General features: G+C 41.3%; 1 protein-coding gene across 4 annotated transcripts in view; it reads left to right on the top strand.

The window, feature by feature from the left end:
- The window catches only part of SHROOM2 (shroom family member 2), a 199809-nt gene that overhangs the window by 139362 nt on the left and 43183 nt on the right, over positions 1–17264 (top strand). For 2 of the 4 annotated variants that reach the window (XM_054007990.1, XM_054007981.1), the window contains exons 4-5: positions 3846–6489; positions 9160–9260. In XM_054007990.1, coding sequence (XP_053863965.1) covers positions 3846–6489; positions 9160–9260 — 2745 coding nt within the window. Of the gene's footprint in view, positions 1–423; positions 485–3845; positions 6490–9159; positions 9261–15444; positions 15687–17264 lie in introns of those variants that run through there. The other 2 variants (XM_054007999.1, XM_054008009.1) reach the window with 2 other exon arrangements.

Raw genomic sequence — 17264 nt, 5'->3', positions numbered from 1 at the left:
CTAACCCAGGAGTAGGAAGGGCTAGTTGCTGAGAGCAAGGTACCTGAAGTATAGCAGTGATGGGGAAGGGCAAGAGGAGCTGGGGAGCTCCAGCCTAGTAAACCCCCAGGCTGCAGGCCTTGATGAAGGCTTACAAAGGTACAGGGGCTACAGAGGTGCACCCTGGGAATAGGCAGAGGCAGCTGGTCCTACCCCCTTGCCAATGATGAGTGGTTTACAGACTGCAGTCTGCCCCAGTGAGCAGGGGCTAGATGATGGCTGGCAGTAGCCACTGAGACAAGGTGAGTTTAGAGCTTTGGGGGTTCCCCTGTGAGGGGAAACCCAGAGTAAGGGGGTACTGCTGGGGGCAGAACCCTGAGGAAAGGGGCACCGGGGTCCGGCAGGGACACAGGGCCTAAGGCAGGTGAGACACCAGCCAGAAGGAGGCGCTCCGGAGCTGGAGTTGAGCTAATTCCCAAGAGGACCAGCAGGAGGCGCTGCACCGGTGAGTCTCGACCTTGCTACAGACACTTTATATAGTAGTTTTAGAGAAGTGGAACAATGCTGGAATTTCTAGCATTGTGCTGTGCCTATGTGAGAAATCAGTCTGTTTTGTACCAGTCTTTGACTAGCAGTGTCTGATAAGTTTGATGCTTTGCCTCTCTAGCTACTGGAAGGAAAAAGGAGTCGCCTTCTTCTCCCCTTCCCTCATGCTGCTCAGCTTCTTCAAGGGGTGGGGTGGTCTTCTGCTCCTCATCCACAGCTTCATTGTTGTTGAAAAGTAGGGTGGATCTCCACTACTGAATACCTCCTCTGCTCTCCTGCCTTGTGAGAAGAGGCAGGGAAGACCGTGGTCTCTGCTACTTTATCCTATTCTCCATTTCTTAGGTCATCCTACTCTGTATATAACGTAAGTGCCTGCTTCTGCTTCTGCTCTTAGCTTTCCTAAGCAGTTCTACAAATTGGCATGGTTTTTGACAGTTTCTCTGCTGCTCATGGGATTCTAAGGAGCACTGCAGAATCTGGCCAGAGTCTGGTTAATTTCAGTCTGCTATATAGGCATGTAGGTATAATTGCTCTCCCCTCTGAACTGCTGTAGTGCCTTTCATCCAAGAATCGCAAAGCTTCATAATACATAGAAGCATGGAAATGTAGGGCTCGAAGGGACCTTGAAAGGTCATCAAGTCCAACCCTAGATCAGCCTTGACAGGTGTTTGTGCAACCTGTTCCTAAAAACCTCCAGTGATGGGGATTCCACAACCTTTTTTAGAAGCCTATTTCAGAGTTTAACTATCCTTATAATTAGAAAGGTTTTCCCAAAAGCTAAGCTAAATCTCCTTTACCCATTACTTCTTATCCTACCCTCAGTGGACATGGAGAACAATTGATCACTGTCCTCTTTACAACAGCCCTTAACATATATGAAGACTGTTATCAGATCCCCCCTCAGTCTTCTTTCCTCAAAACTAAACATCCCTAGCTTTTTAATCCTTTCCTCATAGGTCAGGTTTTCTAAAAGTGTGATAAATGGCGAGTGGAAAGGTAGGGATGGGCAAAGTTGTGAAGGGCCTAGAATGCAAGGAAAAAAGCTTGAATTTAGTGCAGGGAAGTAGGGAGAACTAATATCCGGGTGTGATGGTTTGGATCACAAAATCCCCCTTTGGGACTGCCACCTGATGTACTTTGACTATCTCTGAGTCTGTTTTCCCTGCCAGCTTAGGACTTCAGTGCCCTGCCTAACGCGCTTGCCTGTTACAAACCCAGACCCAGGTCTGAACCACATCCCCTAAAAGCTGCAGGCTTAACTGAAAACGGCTTAAGAAGTGTTCCTGTCTCCTACACTCAGATGCCCAGCTCCCAATGGGGTTCAAACCCTAAATAAATCTGTTTTACCCTGTATAAAGCTTATACAAGGTAAACTCGTAAATTGTTCGCCCTCTATAACACTGATAGAGAAATGCACAGCTGTCTGCCCTCCAGGTATTAATGCATACTCTGGGTTAATTAATAAGTAAAAAGTGATTTTATTAAATACAGAAAGTAGGATTTAAGTGGTTCCAAGTGATAACAGACAGAACAAAGTGAATTACCAAGCAAAATAAAATAAAACACGCAAGTCTAAACCTAATACAGTAAGAAAGTGATTGCAGATGAAATCTTACCCTCAGAGATGTTCCAGTAAGCTTCTTTTACAGACTAGCCGCCTCCTTGTCTGGGTCCAGCAATCACTCAGACCCGCGTGGTTACTGTCCTTTGTTCCAGTTTCTTTCAGGTAGCCTCTCCACCCCCAAAGGATATCTCTTGAACCAGCTGAAGACAAAATGGAGGGGTCTCCCAGGGGCTTAAACAGACTTTCTCTTGTGGGTGCAGACCCCCTCCTCTCTCCTATCCAGAATTCAGCTCCAAGATGGAGTTTTGGAGTCACACGGGCAAGTCATATGTCCATGCATGACTGAGTTCCTTACCAGCCAGGTCACATTCCTGGGAAAGCTCAGATGTGGATTGGCATCTCCAAGTTCATTGTTAGCTTAAGTGTTTCTTGATTGGGCACTCACTGAGAATAGTCTTTTCTCAGGAAGCTGACCAACTGCTTCACTCAGGCTCCTTAAAATTAAACAAATACATAGCCAATATTAATAACTTCGAATACAAAAATGATACATGCATACAAATAGGATGAATATATTCAGTAGATCATAACCTTTACAGAGATATGTTACATGGCATATGTAGCATAGAACATATTCCAGTTATGTCATATATACATTCATAAGCATATTCCCATAAAGCATTATGGGGTACAACGTCACACAGGGGTCAAAGAGGGAGTGATGTGGTCAGAGTAGTGGGCAAGGATGATGGCCGTAATAGCTGTTTTGTATGGACCAGAGGTGGGTGTCGGGGAGCGGAGATAACAGTAGCCAGGATGAGAGACATGAGCCTTGGCAAGAATTCTAGCTATGGGCAAAAAACAATGTTATAAAGGAAGAAGCAGCAAAATTTGGGGGCAGTCTGAACGAGTAAAAGAGAGAGGGCAGTGCTGATGGCCTGAATGACTGGGAGGATGGTGGTTGTGTTACTAGTGACGGAGTGGGAAGAATTTCTGAGGGAGGAAAGACCAGGAGTTGAATGTTGGCCATGTTAAGTAGAAGTTGATAGCAGAGCTCCTGGGAAGAGATGTTGGAGAGCTGTGCTGAGTTGCAGGATGGGATGTAGGGAGTGAAGAGGTGTGATAGATTTGTAAGTTATTGGCAAAGTGATGGTAGCTGAAACCTTTTGTGTTGAAAGAGAGAGAGCACACGCAGGGTGAGAGTGGGATTTGTGGCAGTAGTTGCAAGCAACACATTGTGGTTTAGAAGTGAAGGGTGGGGTGGTGTTTGGAGAAGCAGGTGGGATTAAGGGTGAGGTTTTGTAAAGGAAACAGGCAAAGTTAAGAAAGAGGGAGAAGGGGCAAGAGTTTAGTAGGGAGGGAATGGGGTTGGTGGTGGTATTGGAGGTAGAAAGTAAATTGGAAACTTTAGGGTTTGGTATCAGGAGATAGGGATGAAGGGAGGGAGGTCAGACTTTTCTTTGAATGTCAACATGATCTTACACGAAGGGGAGGAGAAGCAGACTTTCTTACACCTCATTATTCCTGTTGTGCAGGAAGATAAACTTGAGACGCAGCTGCTGAAGTTCAGGCACTGTGTTAATAGTGGAGGAAGGATGAAGCCCTGACTCCACCTGCTCAAACCACTAGGAGGCATGTACTCATGTCTGATAATTGCTGTGTGGATAGGTAGTACCAACCCCCCATTGAAAATCAGCTTCATTGTTGTAAGTATATTGACTTACTGCTGACGGTATTGTATGTTCTTCTGTTATAGCTCCTCCTCTCATGACCTGTCAAACTCATGGGATCAGTCAAATCTGCATCGCACGTCTGAGCGATTCAGTTCCCTGGGAAGTATGGACAGCTGGGACCACACTCTCCAAACATCCCAGTATGGAAGGCTTTCCTCTGCAAAGTCCAACAATAGCATTGATCATGTAGGGAACCAAAGCAAGCGGGATTCCGCCTATGGCTCTTTCTCCACTAGTTCGAGTACCCCTGATCACACTCTGTCCAACATGGATGCTGCTTCAACGGAGAACATGCTGCACAAAGTAGGCCACTGGGACACTGCAAAGCATGGAAACAGCAAGACTGGCCAGTTAGTGAATGATAACAGTGGACTGGAGGACAAACCTGGATACTTGCCACTTCCCATTCAATATGAGACTAGAAAGAGCCCTAGATTGGAGGAACAGCCTGATTCCAAGCTCTCTGGTTCTGGAAGATCAAGTTTTGGACCTATCTGGCATGTTCCTGATAAAAAATCATCTTCCCCTCCACCACCACCTCCACCTCTCCGTAGTGACAGCTTTGCTATTACCAAAGGCCATGAGAAGGCCCATGGTTCAGTGTACTCAGAGGGTGCCAGCACCCAGCACTTTACAGTTCTGAACCAATCTCAGCACAGGAGGGACTGGATCTCAGAAACTGCAGAACAACCAAGAAGACCTGTTAGGGCAAGTGACAGGAGCACAGATGGAAAGAGGGTCAATAATTCCAACTACAAATCTGATATTAGTGTGGACTACAATTTGTCCTCTGCTGGTGATAGGTACAACAATAATTCAGGAAATACTAACAGACTGCAGTCCTCTTTGTCCAGCACTGATGTTCGGTTTGCACAGCCTGCTTATGGTTACCACCACCAGCGCCAGTACAGCGATGAAAGCACTTTCTTTTACCATGCAAGGGCTTCAACTTCGCCTAAAGACCAGCGACATGTTTCCTCTTACAGTGGCAATAAAGAGCTACCTGCCAACCACTTTCACTGCTACAGTCCAAACCAAGCCAGAATGCCCAGTGCTTCTTCTAATAACGGTGCTGCTGAACAGAAAGTGGACAACACTGGACAGAGTCGTTATTATTGTGTCACAGCAAAACAGCCTGCGCAGGGAAGCTCACGGCCACTACAGCTCAAGGATGAATGTTGGAAACCTGGAATAGGGGCTGATGTTTCCCCTGGACCACATGAAAATCCTGCCGTAGTCACGATGGTCCAAAAAACAAAATACTATTTACCGCAACAACCTGTCGAGCCTTTGCTAGAAGGGTGCGAGAAGAGTGGTCAATATGTAGTGGACAGTGGAGAGGATGTTAAGTCTACTGTAGTGGAAGATCCTAAAAAAATAAGTTTTACTGAAAAACCTGGTCAAAAGAAAAACTTTGATGGCAGTTTCGAGGAAAATGACAATAGCTACAATCAGCAGGAGTGTACAAAGAGCTGTGTCCCTATCCCCGAACACAGAGCTGCCCAAAAAGAAATCAGGTGGCGACCAGAAGAGAGTAGTAAGATTTCTGCTCAGAAGACCCCAATTTTGCATTCTTTAGCTCAGGAAGGGAAAAACCAGTCTGACAACTGCCTGGAAACTGTAAAGGATAGACAGCCCCCATTTGATACGCATACAACTAAGCAGGCACGCAGAAGTGATCGCTTTGCAACAACCCTGAGAAACGAGATCCAAATGAGGCGAGCAAAGCTGCAGAAAAGCAAAAGCACTGCTACCTTAATAGGGTCAAGCGAAACAGAAGAGGACACTGAAAACTGGAAACCAGATTCAGTGGAGAACTTAAACACGTCTTCAGAGAGTTCTTTTACCGGCTCCTACACAGATCACCTGAAGGAGGCCCAGGCCAGGGTCCTGAGGGCTACTTCCTTCAAACGGCGGGACTTGGAACCTAGCCCTGCTGATTATCTCCCCAGGTCGCCAGAACGGAAGATAAATAATTGCAGCTCTTCCTTGTTGGCTTGGGTTTCTGAAGATGTGTCAGGTTTTCTTGAGGCTATGCAGGCTAAACCAAACTCATCAGGGAGTGGCACTCATCATATTTCCCGCATTGGAGCTAGGAAGAGGTTCACATCAGAACAAAAACTGAAGTCTTACTCTGAACCAGAGAAGATGAATGAAGTGGGGGTGTCAGAAGATGACTGCCATCCCCACCGCCGTCCAAATACATCTGACGAAGCCCTGGGCTCTTTTGCAGATAAGTGGAAATTCTTTGAAGAAACGAGTAAGCCCACATATCGTAAGTCTGCGCAGAAACAAACTCCCTACAGTCTGCCTGAGAGGCCTGATAAAAAAGCTCATGGACACGAGGGTGAGGAGTCGTGGTATGATAGACGGGCTCGGGCAGCCTCTTTTGGAATTGAAAGTACACGAGCTACAAAAGATAATGTCCATTACCATGCTCACAAGTCTGCAGACAAAGTGGTGAAAACTGAACAGCCTCAGAGGTTGGGAACATTTGCAGAATATCAGGCATCCTGGAAAGAGCAGAGGACACCTCTAGAGCCAAGGAGTTCAGGAAAGTACCATTCAGCCGATAACATCCTTGATGCAAGCCATGAGCAGCATGAGAAACCCCAGTACACACACGAGAGATCCAGATCATCTCCTTCTACTGATTTCTATAAACCGGTATGGGACTTTCATAATCTCCTCTTACCTTAGAATGTGACAGAGGAAAGAAAAATAAATTGTGTATGTAAGTGTTCAAGTATAGTCAAAGAACACATGCAAAGTATTGTTATTGTATTATTACAGGTAGCTCACATAAAAAGGCTTTACATTAGTGTAAAAGGGGGGGGGAGGGATAGCTCAGTGGTTTGAGCTTTGGCCTGCTAAACCCAGGTTGTGAGTTCAATCCTTGAGGGGCCCACTTAGGGATCTGGGGCAAAAATCAGTATTTGGTCTTGTTAGTGAAGGCAGGGGGCTGGACTTGATGACCTTTCAGGGTCCCTTCCAGTTCTATGAGATAGGTATATCTCCATACATTATATTAGTAGTTCAACATGGAACAAAGTACACGGAGCTAAACAGTTCAGTCACTTTTGTATTGTCACTGGCATGATTGAAGAGAAAATAAACTGGTTAGTTTGATTATGATGTCAGAATATTTAGGTGGGACGGATTCTATTTTTATCAGTAAATATATGTAAACATCGATTTCACTGGATACACACAAACCAACAAAAAGGATATTTCCATCAATGACAATAGAAATTCAAATAGGCAAAGTAAGAAAAATGCTGCTTGAGAATTTATTAGAGTTTGATTTAAGGATATTTGTTTTGTATATTTTGATATTTGATGTTGACAATTTGTGTTTTAATGGTTAAAAACCTTACATTTTGGAATCTCAATATCTATTATCATTAAATAATTACTATTTGATCCCGACCATGGCTTGATTCCCCCATAATTTCCTTCAACTATGAAAATTTAAATAGATAAAAATAGGAAAAAATGGTTAAAAATAAACATCCATATTATCTATCAAAATTATTTAAAAAATTGAATTCTGCTGAGCCTAACTATATCTCATACTTTACAATAGGGATGAGGGGAGGATAATGGCAATAAACCCTCACCCAACATGACATCTGCTTCCCTAGCCCCCTCCCCCAGTTCAGATGTCTTCTGGCCCCATAGAACTCGAAGATGGAAAAAGCACTGCAAGGAGGAACAGTATGCAGTCACCCCCCAGGAAAGGGACTTGGCTGGTGCGCTACCAGTTCTCCTCTTTCTTTTAAACTCTCTTGGTCCAATAACCAGATACTGCAGCACTCGCTGTCTCACCTTAATAGTTATGTTAGAAAATCCAAGGATGTAATAAATGTTAATACAACTTAAAGAAAAAATAGGTGGCCCTTCTATTGTGTATGAGTGATTAAAAGAAATCTAATCCTCAGAGAGATGCCAAAAGTCTGCTCAGCTCACAAGCAAAGAGCAAGTTAATTTTTAACTTTGCAGTGTGAGTGAGGGGACAGTTGGCAGGTGAGAGAAACTGAATGACTGACCCTTGTGCTATTGTTATTTTAAAGGCATATTAAAGCTGCTGCAAGATTGCCTCATGTGTAAGGGATCCTAGTCAGGGGGAGGGTACCGTCAATTTGAGCTGAACTGCCTCCTCTGCAAATACAAAATATTGGGCTCAAGTTAAAAACAAAACAGGGTATCACATATTTATAACATTCCTCCTCCTTTTCCCTTCCTCTCTCATTTCCTGCGCTTCAACTCCCTTTGCCCTGTTTTAAGAAAAAAAATCCAGGAATCAAAATTTAAACAGTAGTTTCAGACAAGATAAGAGATCCCTTAGGAAAAAACTCACTTGGTCTATAGTTTTGGTTTTAATTTAAACAAAAGTCTTCACTAGGATTTTTGGAGTGACGGGGGCAGGAGTTACCTGTATAAATAATCTTCTGGGCTGTAGTTAACAAGTGACTGTTTCCAAAAGCAGAAATTTTATTCTGAAGAGGCAGGAATAGCTGAATTATTCCTCTTTTATTGCCCATCCAGCAATAAAAATCATCCTGTAATATATGCCATACATGCATTGATTTTGTTAGTATTAAGTTCAATGGAGGCTACTTGGATTGGCACAAAACAAAACAAATCCAACCCTCCCTCCCCCAGCTCCACCCCCCCCCCAAAACCCCAATGCCAAAACCCACTGTTTAATCACTTGGATAATACAGTGCTGGGTGCATTGTAGATGTATATAACAAAATATATTAGATTTAAAGAAAATTAAAGGTATTTTACATACATCACGTGTATAATTTAGTTGGTTTGAGTACCCAGTGCAATTGTATTTCCCATGAGTTCAGAGTTTCTAATACAGTGTTAGACTTTGGGTGTGGTTGTTTGAAGGTACTGAGGTAATACAATTCTGGAAGGTCAATATTAAGTGTTTTATTGAGAAACAAAAACACACAGAAGTTCAGAAGTCCTCAAATGCTTGCCTGTATTAAAATGCTAACAAGGCTAGGGTAAGTTTTTTACAATACTTTGGTTTTGGCAAATAGAAGTTGCTAAGGTTTATAAATATTATATTTAAGTGTTTCCTTCTAGACCAGTGAGATAAATTAGTAACATGAGCACAGCGAGGTTCGTAGTGCTATAGAAGATGTCACATGGCATACTATACAACCCTTGAAGCCAAACCAGCATAAGACATGTTACGTTACTGACTTTATGTATGCTCAAGCAGAGCGAACCCACAAATAAGCGGTTCCATAATAATATATTTTCAGGAGACTGAAACTTGATGACTTGGTGTCTTACTATGTTATAAACCCTTTCCAGGAAGTCACAGTTGAAGTAAGGAGGCAAACCGACGCTTCAGGGGAAGATGGGGAGTGTATTTCCTCCAAAACTAACACTGATGAGCAGAATTGCACTCTAAGGTAGGTATGCTCTTTTCTTCTGTCTCCAAGGCTGAAAGTTTTATATGAGGACTACGATAAGTGAATGAGCTGGATGTTTGCTACCCAAAATAGAAGTTGAGGTAAACTCATGTTGAACATCGTGCTATGCCTCCCCTCCCCCCCCCCCCCCATGTACGATATAACAGTTCTTGGAGCTAAGATTTCTTCTGACTGGAGTAGACCTTTTAAAGAAATTTTAAAGTGTCCAATTTATTGTATTTTCTTCAGTCCCAGCAGAGTCTTATTATGAGAGTGTAGGAAGAGATCCAGTCTTAATATTCATCAATTAAATGCTTTTAAAGAGAAGGAAGTGTTTGATTTTCCTAAAGGAGTGTGTCAGGGATACACGTGGCAACTACTGTAGGTTGCTGGAATACAGTAGTATAGTAAGTCAGTTTTCTGTAAAGATAAAATTACTGAATGTAAAACAGATAAAGGGCTCTCAAATGTGATTTTCTACTCACCACTTTTAATTGTTAAGTGAATTAATAGGAGAAAAATGGCACAGTTCTGCCAAGCTGCTTTCCATCAATCTTGAATAATCTGTTTTGACACAGTGTAATTAAAACCCTTGAATGCCTAGCACAGTTGGGACCTGATCCTGATTTGGGGCCTATGGGTGCTATTGTAACCACAGCTGCTAAATTGCACTTGGCAACCAAATTTCAGACAAGAACATACTGTGTCTAAAATAATTTAGTCAACAACAGCTTTTGCATCCTATTTTTTAACTGTAAATTAAGAACAAAAGCATATATAGAAGATATTTTTTAAAAAAGTCTCGACTGATTTTCCTCATAAGTACTTAGAATCTTTAAGTGGTAGACTGTCTCAATGGGAGATAATTTCTTAATATAGCAAATGCACATACAATATGAGTATAGCTATGCATGTCCCATATGATCAGCAACTGATTTGTATTATGTATAATGTGTGTTCATTATTTTCCACCTTATAAACTATATATTATGAAGACTGATGGTTCTATTGGTTTAAGTGATCTGCTGTGTTCTTTTGATTATGTGTAGCTCTTTGTATTTACTGTGCAGTAGCTTTTAAAATGGGGTGTGTGTGTGTGAGAGAGAGAGAGAGAGAGCCTGGACTAGAGATGACTGTGTAGGCAGACAGCATCTCTATATAACTCAGATGTTTTCCATCTAGCATTGTGGAACTCTAGTAACAAAAGCATCTGAATAATACACCTACGCCAGCATTTTAAGTGTCTGTGTAACACAATCCTCGCTTTATAACATAGAATCCATGTAAATCACATGACTGGGCACCAGCTGTAATAACTTTTTTGTTTTAAAGCAGGAGGCTGTTTTCACATGCTGTTGCAGCTCTATTATTTGACCATTGCACCACAATGTAGGAAAAGGTTTAGTAAAGTGGTCTCTTTCATGGTCTTTCCCTCATTGTCTGATGCCAAGGCCATTTAAACTATGTAGAGGGCATATATGTCTTTAGTAGACAGTTTAATTTTCATGCCATGAATGGTCACTGAATGATAATGAATGGTGGTTTCCGGAAACTGTAAAAAACCATTTTTAAAAATGTCACTACTATAGTGAAAGGCCTAAGTGATAAGGGAACTAGTCTCATTTATCGTGATCTTGATTAAATCTGTGTTCTGTGGAGTTTCTGTAAAGAAATTTGATTTAATATTTTTTTCCAATGCTAGCAATTTGTAAATAATAATTTGTTTAATCTGGCTAATCTGTATTTAGGTTTAGAACATTAACCAAATAGACTATGGAGAAAATATTTGCTTACTGGCATTTTTAATTTTTTTTTTTTTTTTTTTTTTTTTTGGCTACTTGTATAAAATTACACTGCTTATGAGCCTGATCCTGCATCATCCATACCAAATCTTTGGATCTTTGCCATTGGCTTCATAGCTGCAGCATCAAACCCTAAATCTTTAAATGGCTTAAACCTTGGTGACCTGAGCTTTCTGCCAAAAAGTAATTTCATGAGATCAATGTATGGGGCTGAAATATTCTGTAGGTTGCAGTCTCCATTCTGTAACAGAAAAATTATAGCCAGCTATTTGAGACTCCCTTGATTATTTTGTGAGTAATAAATGATTTGTGTTTAAAATAAATGTGTGTATATTTTGTGCTTATTGCAGATGCTGTGTATAGTGTCATGAATGCTGAATTATTTGTGAATCTAAACTCTTGTATTGAATCTTACTTGAAAAGTAATGAAGTATTAAAATAACAGATTATACATTTCCCCCCCCCCATAATCTTTAAAGTTAAATTACAGGGCTTGGATGGCTGACTAGTCAGTCAGTTTGCTTGTTTTTTCTTTGTCTGTTTTATGTATTGTGCATTTTCAGCCCAGAATGGAAACGATTTTATGTTGTTTGCATGAAGATGTTTATAATCCACCAAGAAATTTTCAGCCACTTTATGGATTTGGCTTCATTTTTTATTTAGACTATAATGAATTTATATAGTTAGTACCATCTCTGGAAAAAATAGAAAGTGTCTGAATTCTAGTATTCAGTGCTCTGTTTTATGTTTATGGGAACAGCGAGCAGTGGACCACTTCTAGATATAGTTACAACTGCTCAGTCAAGTAGCACTACTGCTATGAATTGTAAACATTCAAACTCCCATTCCCACACACATTGGGTACAATTCCAAGAATTGTCAGAATTCCAAGACCAGTTCTGAACTTCTAGGACTGAAACATATTCAAAATTATACTAGTAGGGTTGCTACCTTTCTAATAGCTGGTAACTGGACCCAAAGCCCTACCCTCTGCCCCTCCCATCCTCCTCAATGCCCCACCCTTGCTCTGCCTTTCCCCCAAAGCCACGCCCCCACTTTGCCTTTTCCCTCAAGGGCCAACTGACCTCCCCCCACTCTGCCTCTTCCCCTCCCAAGGCCCCGCCCCATCACTCGCTCCTCTTCCCTCCTCCCCCCCATTACTCGCTGGATCGTCTCAAGAAGCCTGCCTGCAGGTAGGACGCAGCCCCAGCTGAGCAGGGGCTGGCGCGGATTAATGACCCGGTGCTTCCCCACAGTAACTGGACTTCTGGTTCAGGTACCATTTAGGGTTGCTAAGTTCTCTTTTTGACCGGACTTTGCAGTCAAAAACCAACTGTCCAGGTAAAACTCGGACTGGTGGCAACTCTAGATACTACTGACATGCAAAACAAAGATAATGCAATGTGTGCATGTGTATTTAATGATATTGGGTTCCTATATAAAATTACCATTGAAATTACTTACCAAAATTCAGCAAGCAATAGATAATGGTAGTGTGTGTGTTTCATAGCTGTCTGTGTACAGAACTGGTCTCCCTTTTCTTTGTTTGCAGTCTGCAGTGTTTGCTACACTTTTAACATCCCCTTAGAGGTCACTGTATGTTTTAAACAGGCATAGTCCTTGATATTCAAGGGGTGTTACTTGTACCTAAGGAGTCCTGACATAAAAAGGCTGTCTTTTTAAAAATTGGACCTGGAGAGAGAGAGAGTGTGTGTGTGTGTGTGTGTGTGTGTGTGTGTGTGTGTGTGCCCGCAGCACAAGTCAGCTTGCATCAAAAGAAAAGCATGCATTTAATAGTTTATTCTCTAATTAACACAATTATACCGCCTACCAGTGAGAGGTTCACAGTCCTAGAATTTTATTTAAATTCTGAGAACATTTTGCATGTATCTGCCCCCTCAATTTATTACATTGTCTACAAAAAACTACATATGACAAAAATTGAGGCAGTGTTAGATCAAGGTTAGAGCTTTTTGCTGTTTGTTGCTTTTTGACATTTAAGAGGTGTTAAATATAGTATCAGCACTTCAGGCCTGACCCAGCTCTAATTAAAGTAAATGGACATTGTAGGGATTTGTTTTCTCTTCTGAATTATCTGGTGTAAGCCACCATTGAAGAGAGGTTACCAAACTAGCTGGTCTATTTGTCTGTTCCGGTATGGCAGTTCATGTGTTCCAAATACACTAAATAAAGAGAAGATTCAGCTATCCACTCTTACTATACTGCCATGCTGTGAGCTATCCCATAGAACAGGGCTGGCCAAACTGTGGCTCTGTTACCGTTAAAGTGCGGCTCGTGGAGCTCCTCTCCCCCCCAAGTCCTCCTCCATTCTCCACCTACCGGACCGGGGAAGGAAGGCAGCTCAGGATCTCTGCCTTGCAACGGGGGGGTTCAGTAGGGGCTTCTGCCCAGTGGGGAGGAGGGGGCTCAGGGCTTCAGCCCTGCGGAGTGCACCTGCCAGGGCTCAGGGCTTCAGCACGAGCAGGGTTGAAGCCCCGAACCCCAACAGGTGCCTCCCATGGGGCTGAAGCCTGAGCTCTGGCCCCTGGCAGGTGTGCCCCAGCTCTCAAACTTCTGAAGATTGTCATATGTGTCTCAGAGGGCCAGTAAGTTTGGCCACCCCTGCCATGGAATATTTTGGTCTTTCATTATGTGGGCCTTAGCAACATGTATTGTGTATATCAGCCTGCAGTGTGATGGGAAGGAAGGAAGAGACTACTGTGCCAGTAAATTTGAGTTATAAGAAACTCTTAAGCAGTCATCTATCACAGCCATGATCTCGGATGTTGACTGTGAGACAACCAGATCTGTTACAGCCTATTAGCCAATTAAACTGCATTATGCAAACTAAGTAAGGATCCAGTGAGTTGTCTGATTTCAAAATCTCCTAATGAAGGGCATTGTGAACTTGAATTGAAACTGAAAGTTTGAGGGCTATAAAAGTGAACAAGAAATTCCGATTTTTTTCCTGTTTCTTTAAGAAGCAGAATCTTATAAAAATAAACATGCAGAATAGCTCTCTTATTTAATCTGCCTGCTATTTCTAAGGTGCCTGTCACTGATATATCAGAGTGCTGGGGTAAGGGTATCAAATGGCTAGTGCAAGGATATTTGGTATGTGATTTTTTTATTAAGAGCATTTTCCTTTTAAAAATATTGTGATAGTCTTTAAATATATAAAACATAACCCAGAGAAACGGTGTGGAAGGATATAATGCACACTTTTGGCCATACTATAGGCAACTCACGCTTCACTCTTATGATCACCATGATATCCTCAGATCATAGGAGTTTGGGGGGTGAAAGAGGTTTAGAGCGTGTGTGTGTGTGTGTGTGTGTGTGTGTGTGTGTATATCATTTAGTTCTATCTATACACAAGCATCTATACACAAGCATCTCTATAAGTATGTGTATACACACACTTTTTTCCAGGCTGGAAGGCTTTTAATGAAGATACTTATTATTATATGCCTAATTAATTTACATAGTAATTTAAATATGATTGAGAAGGTAAGGCGATTGATTGATATTAATTAGTTTGTATCTGAAAATTTAAAACTTATCATTGTTGCTGAAATCAGGACATAATTTTCTTGATTGAAATACAAAATGAGACATTAAAAGCCTTTTTAACAAAAACAAAAAACAATTAAGCTTTGAAGACTGTGAGCTTTTCTCCTTGAAGTCAGACGTTTTTGATGATGTAACGTATAATACAAACCAAGCCTTCAGTCATCAAGGTTAAAGTTGACAGAGCTTGTATGAACTTGTCAGTCATATAGAAGCAGGCAAAAACAAGCCAGCTGTTGTGAGGCATGGCTTTGAAAATCCTCTGTATTACAGTAAATTAGATACAGAGGTTGAGGCAGAATCAGTTCTGTATGTCTTTGAAACAGGCTGGGGTATTTGCAAGGATGCAAAAGCTCATGTATGCAGTGAATAGAGGCAAACGTCTATAAATCCTGGTAAGGTTTCCCTGTATTTAGTATTAAAGTGCTAGAATAATAAATGTGTGCATTAACTTCAGTTATCGTCTGTTGGTTCTTAACTGATCTTTGCAGTAGTCATTCATACAGTATTTCTTTTGTTCTCCAAGTCTTTAACCACAAGCTGTGTTTGCCCATCCCTGTCTGCAGTAGCTACAGCTACAAATTACAAGTGAGGCAGTGCATTATATAGAATTGTCTTTTTTTTTTCTTTTTCTTTTTTTGTATGTATGTTTGTTCTAGTCCCTGAGGTTTAAGGGGGGAAATTCTAGCTAGATGCTGTGTGTGTGTGTGTGTGTGTGTGTGTGTTGTGTGTGTGTTGTGTGCACGCGCGCTTGTGCAAGGGCTGTTTTTAGCAGCTTTTGTTTTTACAATTGGCATAATGCACACTGGAATTAGAAGGCAGTGCCTTTCAAAAATGTTTGTTTTCTGGGCTGAAGTCTGCAGTGCTGTTATCCTCTCTACGTGACTTCCAGCCTCTGTGTTCTTCACTGCTGTATTTTGTAAGATAGGTTTTTGTATTTCTGGTTTCTTGGCAAAATTGTTATTGTGAGCACAGGTTCAGATGAAGACCCTTTCCAAATCAGCAGGTATGAGCTTGGAACTTGGAATTGGATGCTGACTATTGGAAGAAAGCGGTGAGTGAACAGCCAGGTCTGAGTGAAAATATGATAATGAAACATGGGTGTGCATGCTAATTGATGAAAGCAGCTATCTGTGAATCCTTTAGAGATGAGCTCCAAGGGGTTCACTTCAGTCCTAGTTTGAGAACCTCAGGTGAACTAATTACAATTAACTAAGTATGTTGCCTTTTTCCATCTTCTAATCTCTTCTGGTACTGAGTGCTGCCTAGCTGCTAATATTTAAAAAATGGGCACATTTCAACTTTCTATGCCTTGATTTTTAGTTCTAGAATTTATTTCCAGAAAACTTTGATTAAAAAGGACAGATTCCAAGTGATTTTGTATCCAGCCTTTTTTCCGTTAATGAGATTTCCTTGTTGTTAGTGTTAGGTAATGTTTCTTTTGTTCCTGCAATGGTTGCCATTTATATAACACAATGGGTGTTTTTACATTGTTAGGATTTTCTGCTTGAAATTCAATTCAGTGATTCAGTACAGTACATATTAACTGGCTTACTCCGTGGGAGGTAGTCATTTTGAATCCATGCATGCCGCTGACTGCATATGAAGAAAGATGTGAACTTGAAAAAACAAGCAAAAGATTAGCCATAAACATTTATTTTATTATTGATTTAATGTGCATAGTGGTAGGAAGAAGGGAGGGGTTTTTTTTCCTAATAAAAGAAAGGGGAATAGTGTCTCTCCCACTCCCACGGTATTACTAGAAATGTAATTATAATCAAATTTGATTTTACTTCAGAAATATGCTTTGTGCTGTTTACAGTTGACCATGATTGACTGGTCTGTATTCTTATCTGCCAACATATGTTCAATTGCTTCTTGCAGAATGAAATTGGATCTGTTGGAAACAAATCTATGCTTTTATTTGTGTTACAGAGAGGTGACATTTGTTAAAATAAAAATATATGGGGTCAGAAACAGTTTTCATTCACATTGGCATGTAAGTGGAGCACAGATAAGAGATTCTAATGTAGCAGGCTGAGTAGAAATAATCATTCCCATAGATCATACCGATAAACAGTCAGAATTATGTAAGGCTTATGAAGCTGGAGTGACATTTTTCTGTTGCATGAAATACAGAATTGCTGTGGTATCCATTTTGATTGGCTGCACAGATAACATTATCTGCCTCTTGGCTCTTTAGTAATACACTAGCTAATGGACATTTTGCCTGGCTGTGGAAATCACAAGATGCCTTAGATGGTATATGGGTTATAATGTAACAACAACACACTGTTGTTATATTTCTGGGAGTATACTGGTTATTTTGTGTGTCCCCCTATTCTGTGGCTGTGGCCTATTGAGGACAGAGGGTTTTTTCTCTTCAAAATAATAGTTCTCCTTGTGCTCTTCCTTTTTAACATTTGCCAGTAGCTTAAGTGAGTCTTTAAGACCACTTGTTTCAGTAGCCTGTGCTGGACATTGCCGTCCATGACTTCAAGCCAGCATTACTAAGGCAATAAACAGCTCTGCTGCTTCTGCAGCAATTAAATGTGCTTTGTATCAAGACCTGCCTCCTCAAATAATCATCATGAGGCAGTCATCATCATGGTGGTTAAATAATTTCATTGTC

This window comes from Malaclemys terrapin, chromosome 1 (assembly GCF_027887155.1).
Source record: "Malaclemys terrapin pileata isolate rMalTer1 chromosome 1, rMalTer1.hap1, whole genome shotgun sequence".
NCBI lineage: Eukaryota > Metazoa > Chordata > Testudines > Emydidae > Malaclemys > Malaclemys terrapin.
The sequence above is the reverse complement of the archived record's forward strand: the minus strand, read 5'-3'. Positions and strand labels throughout refer to the sequence as shown.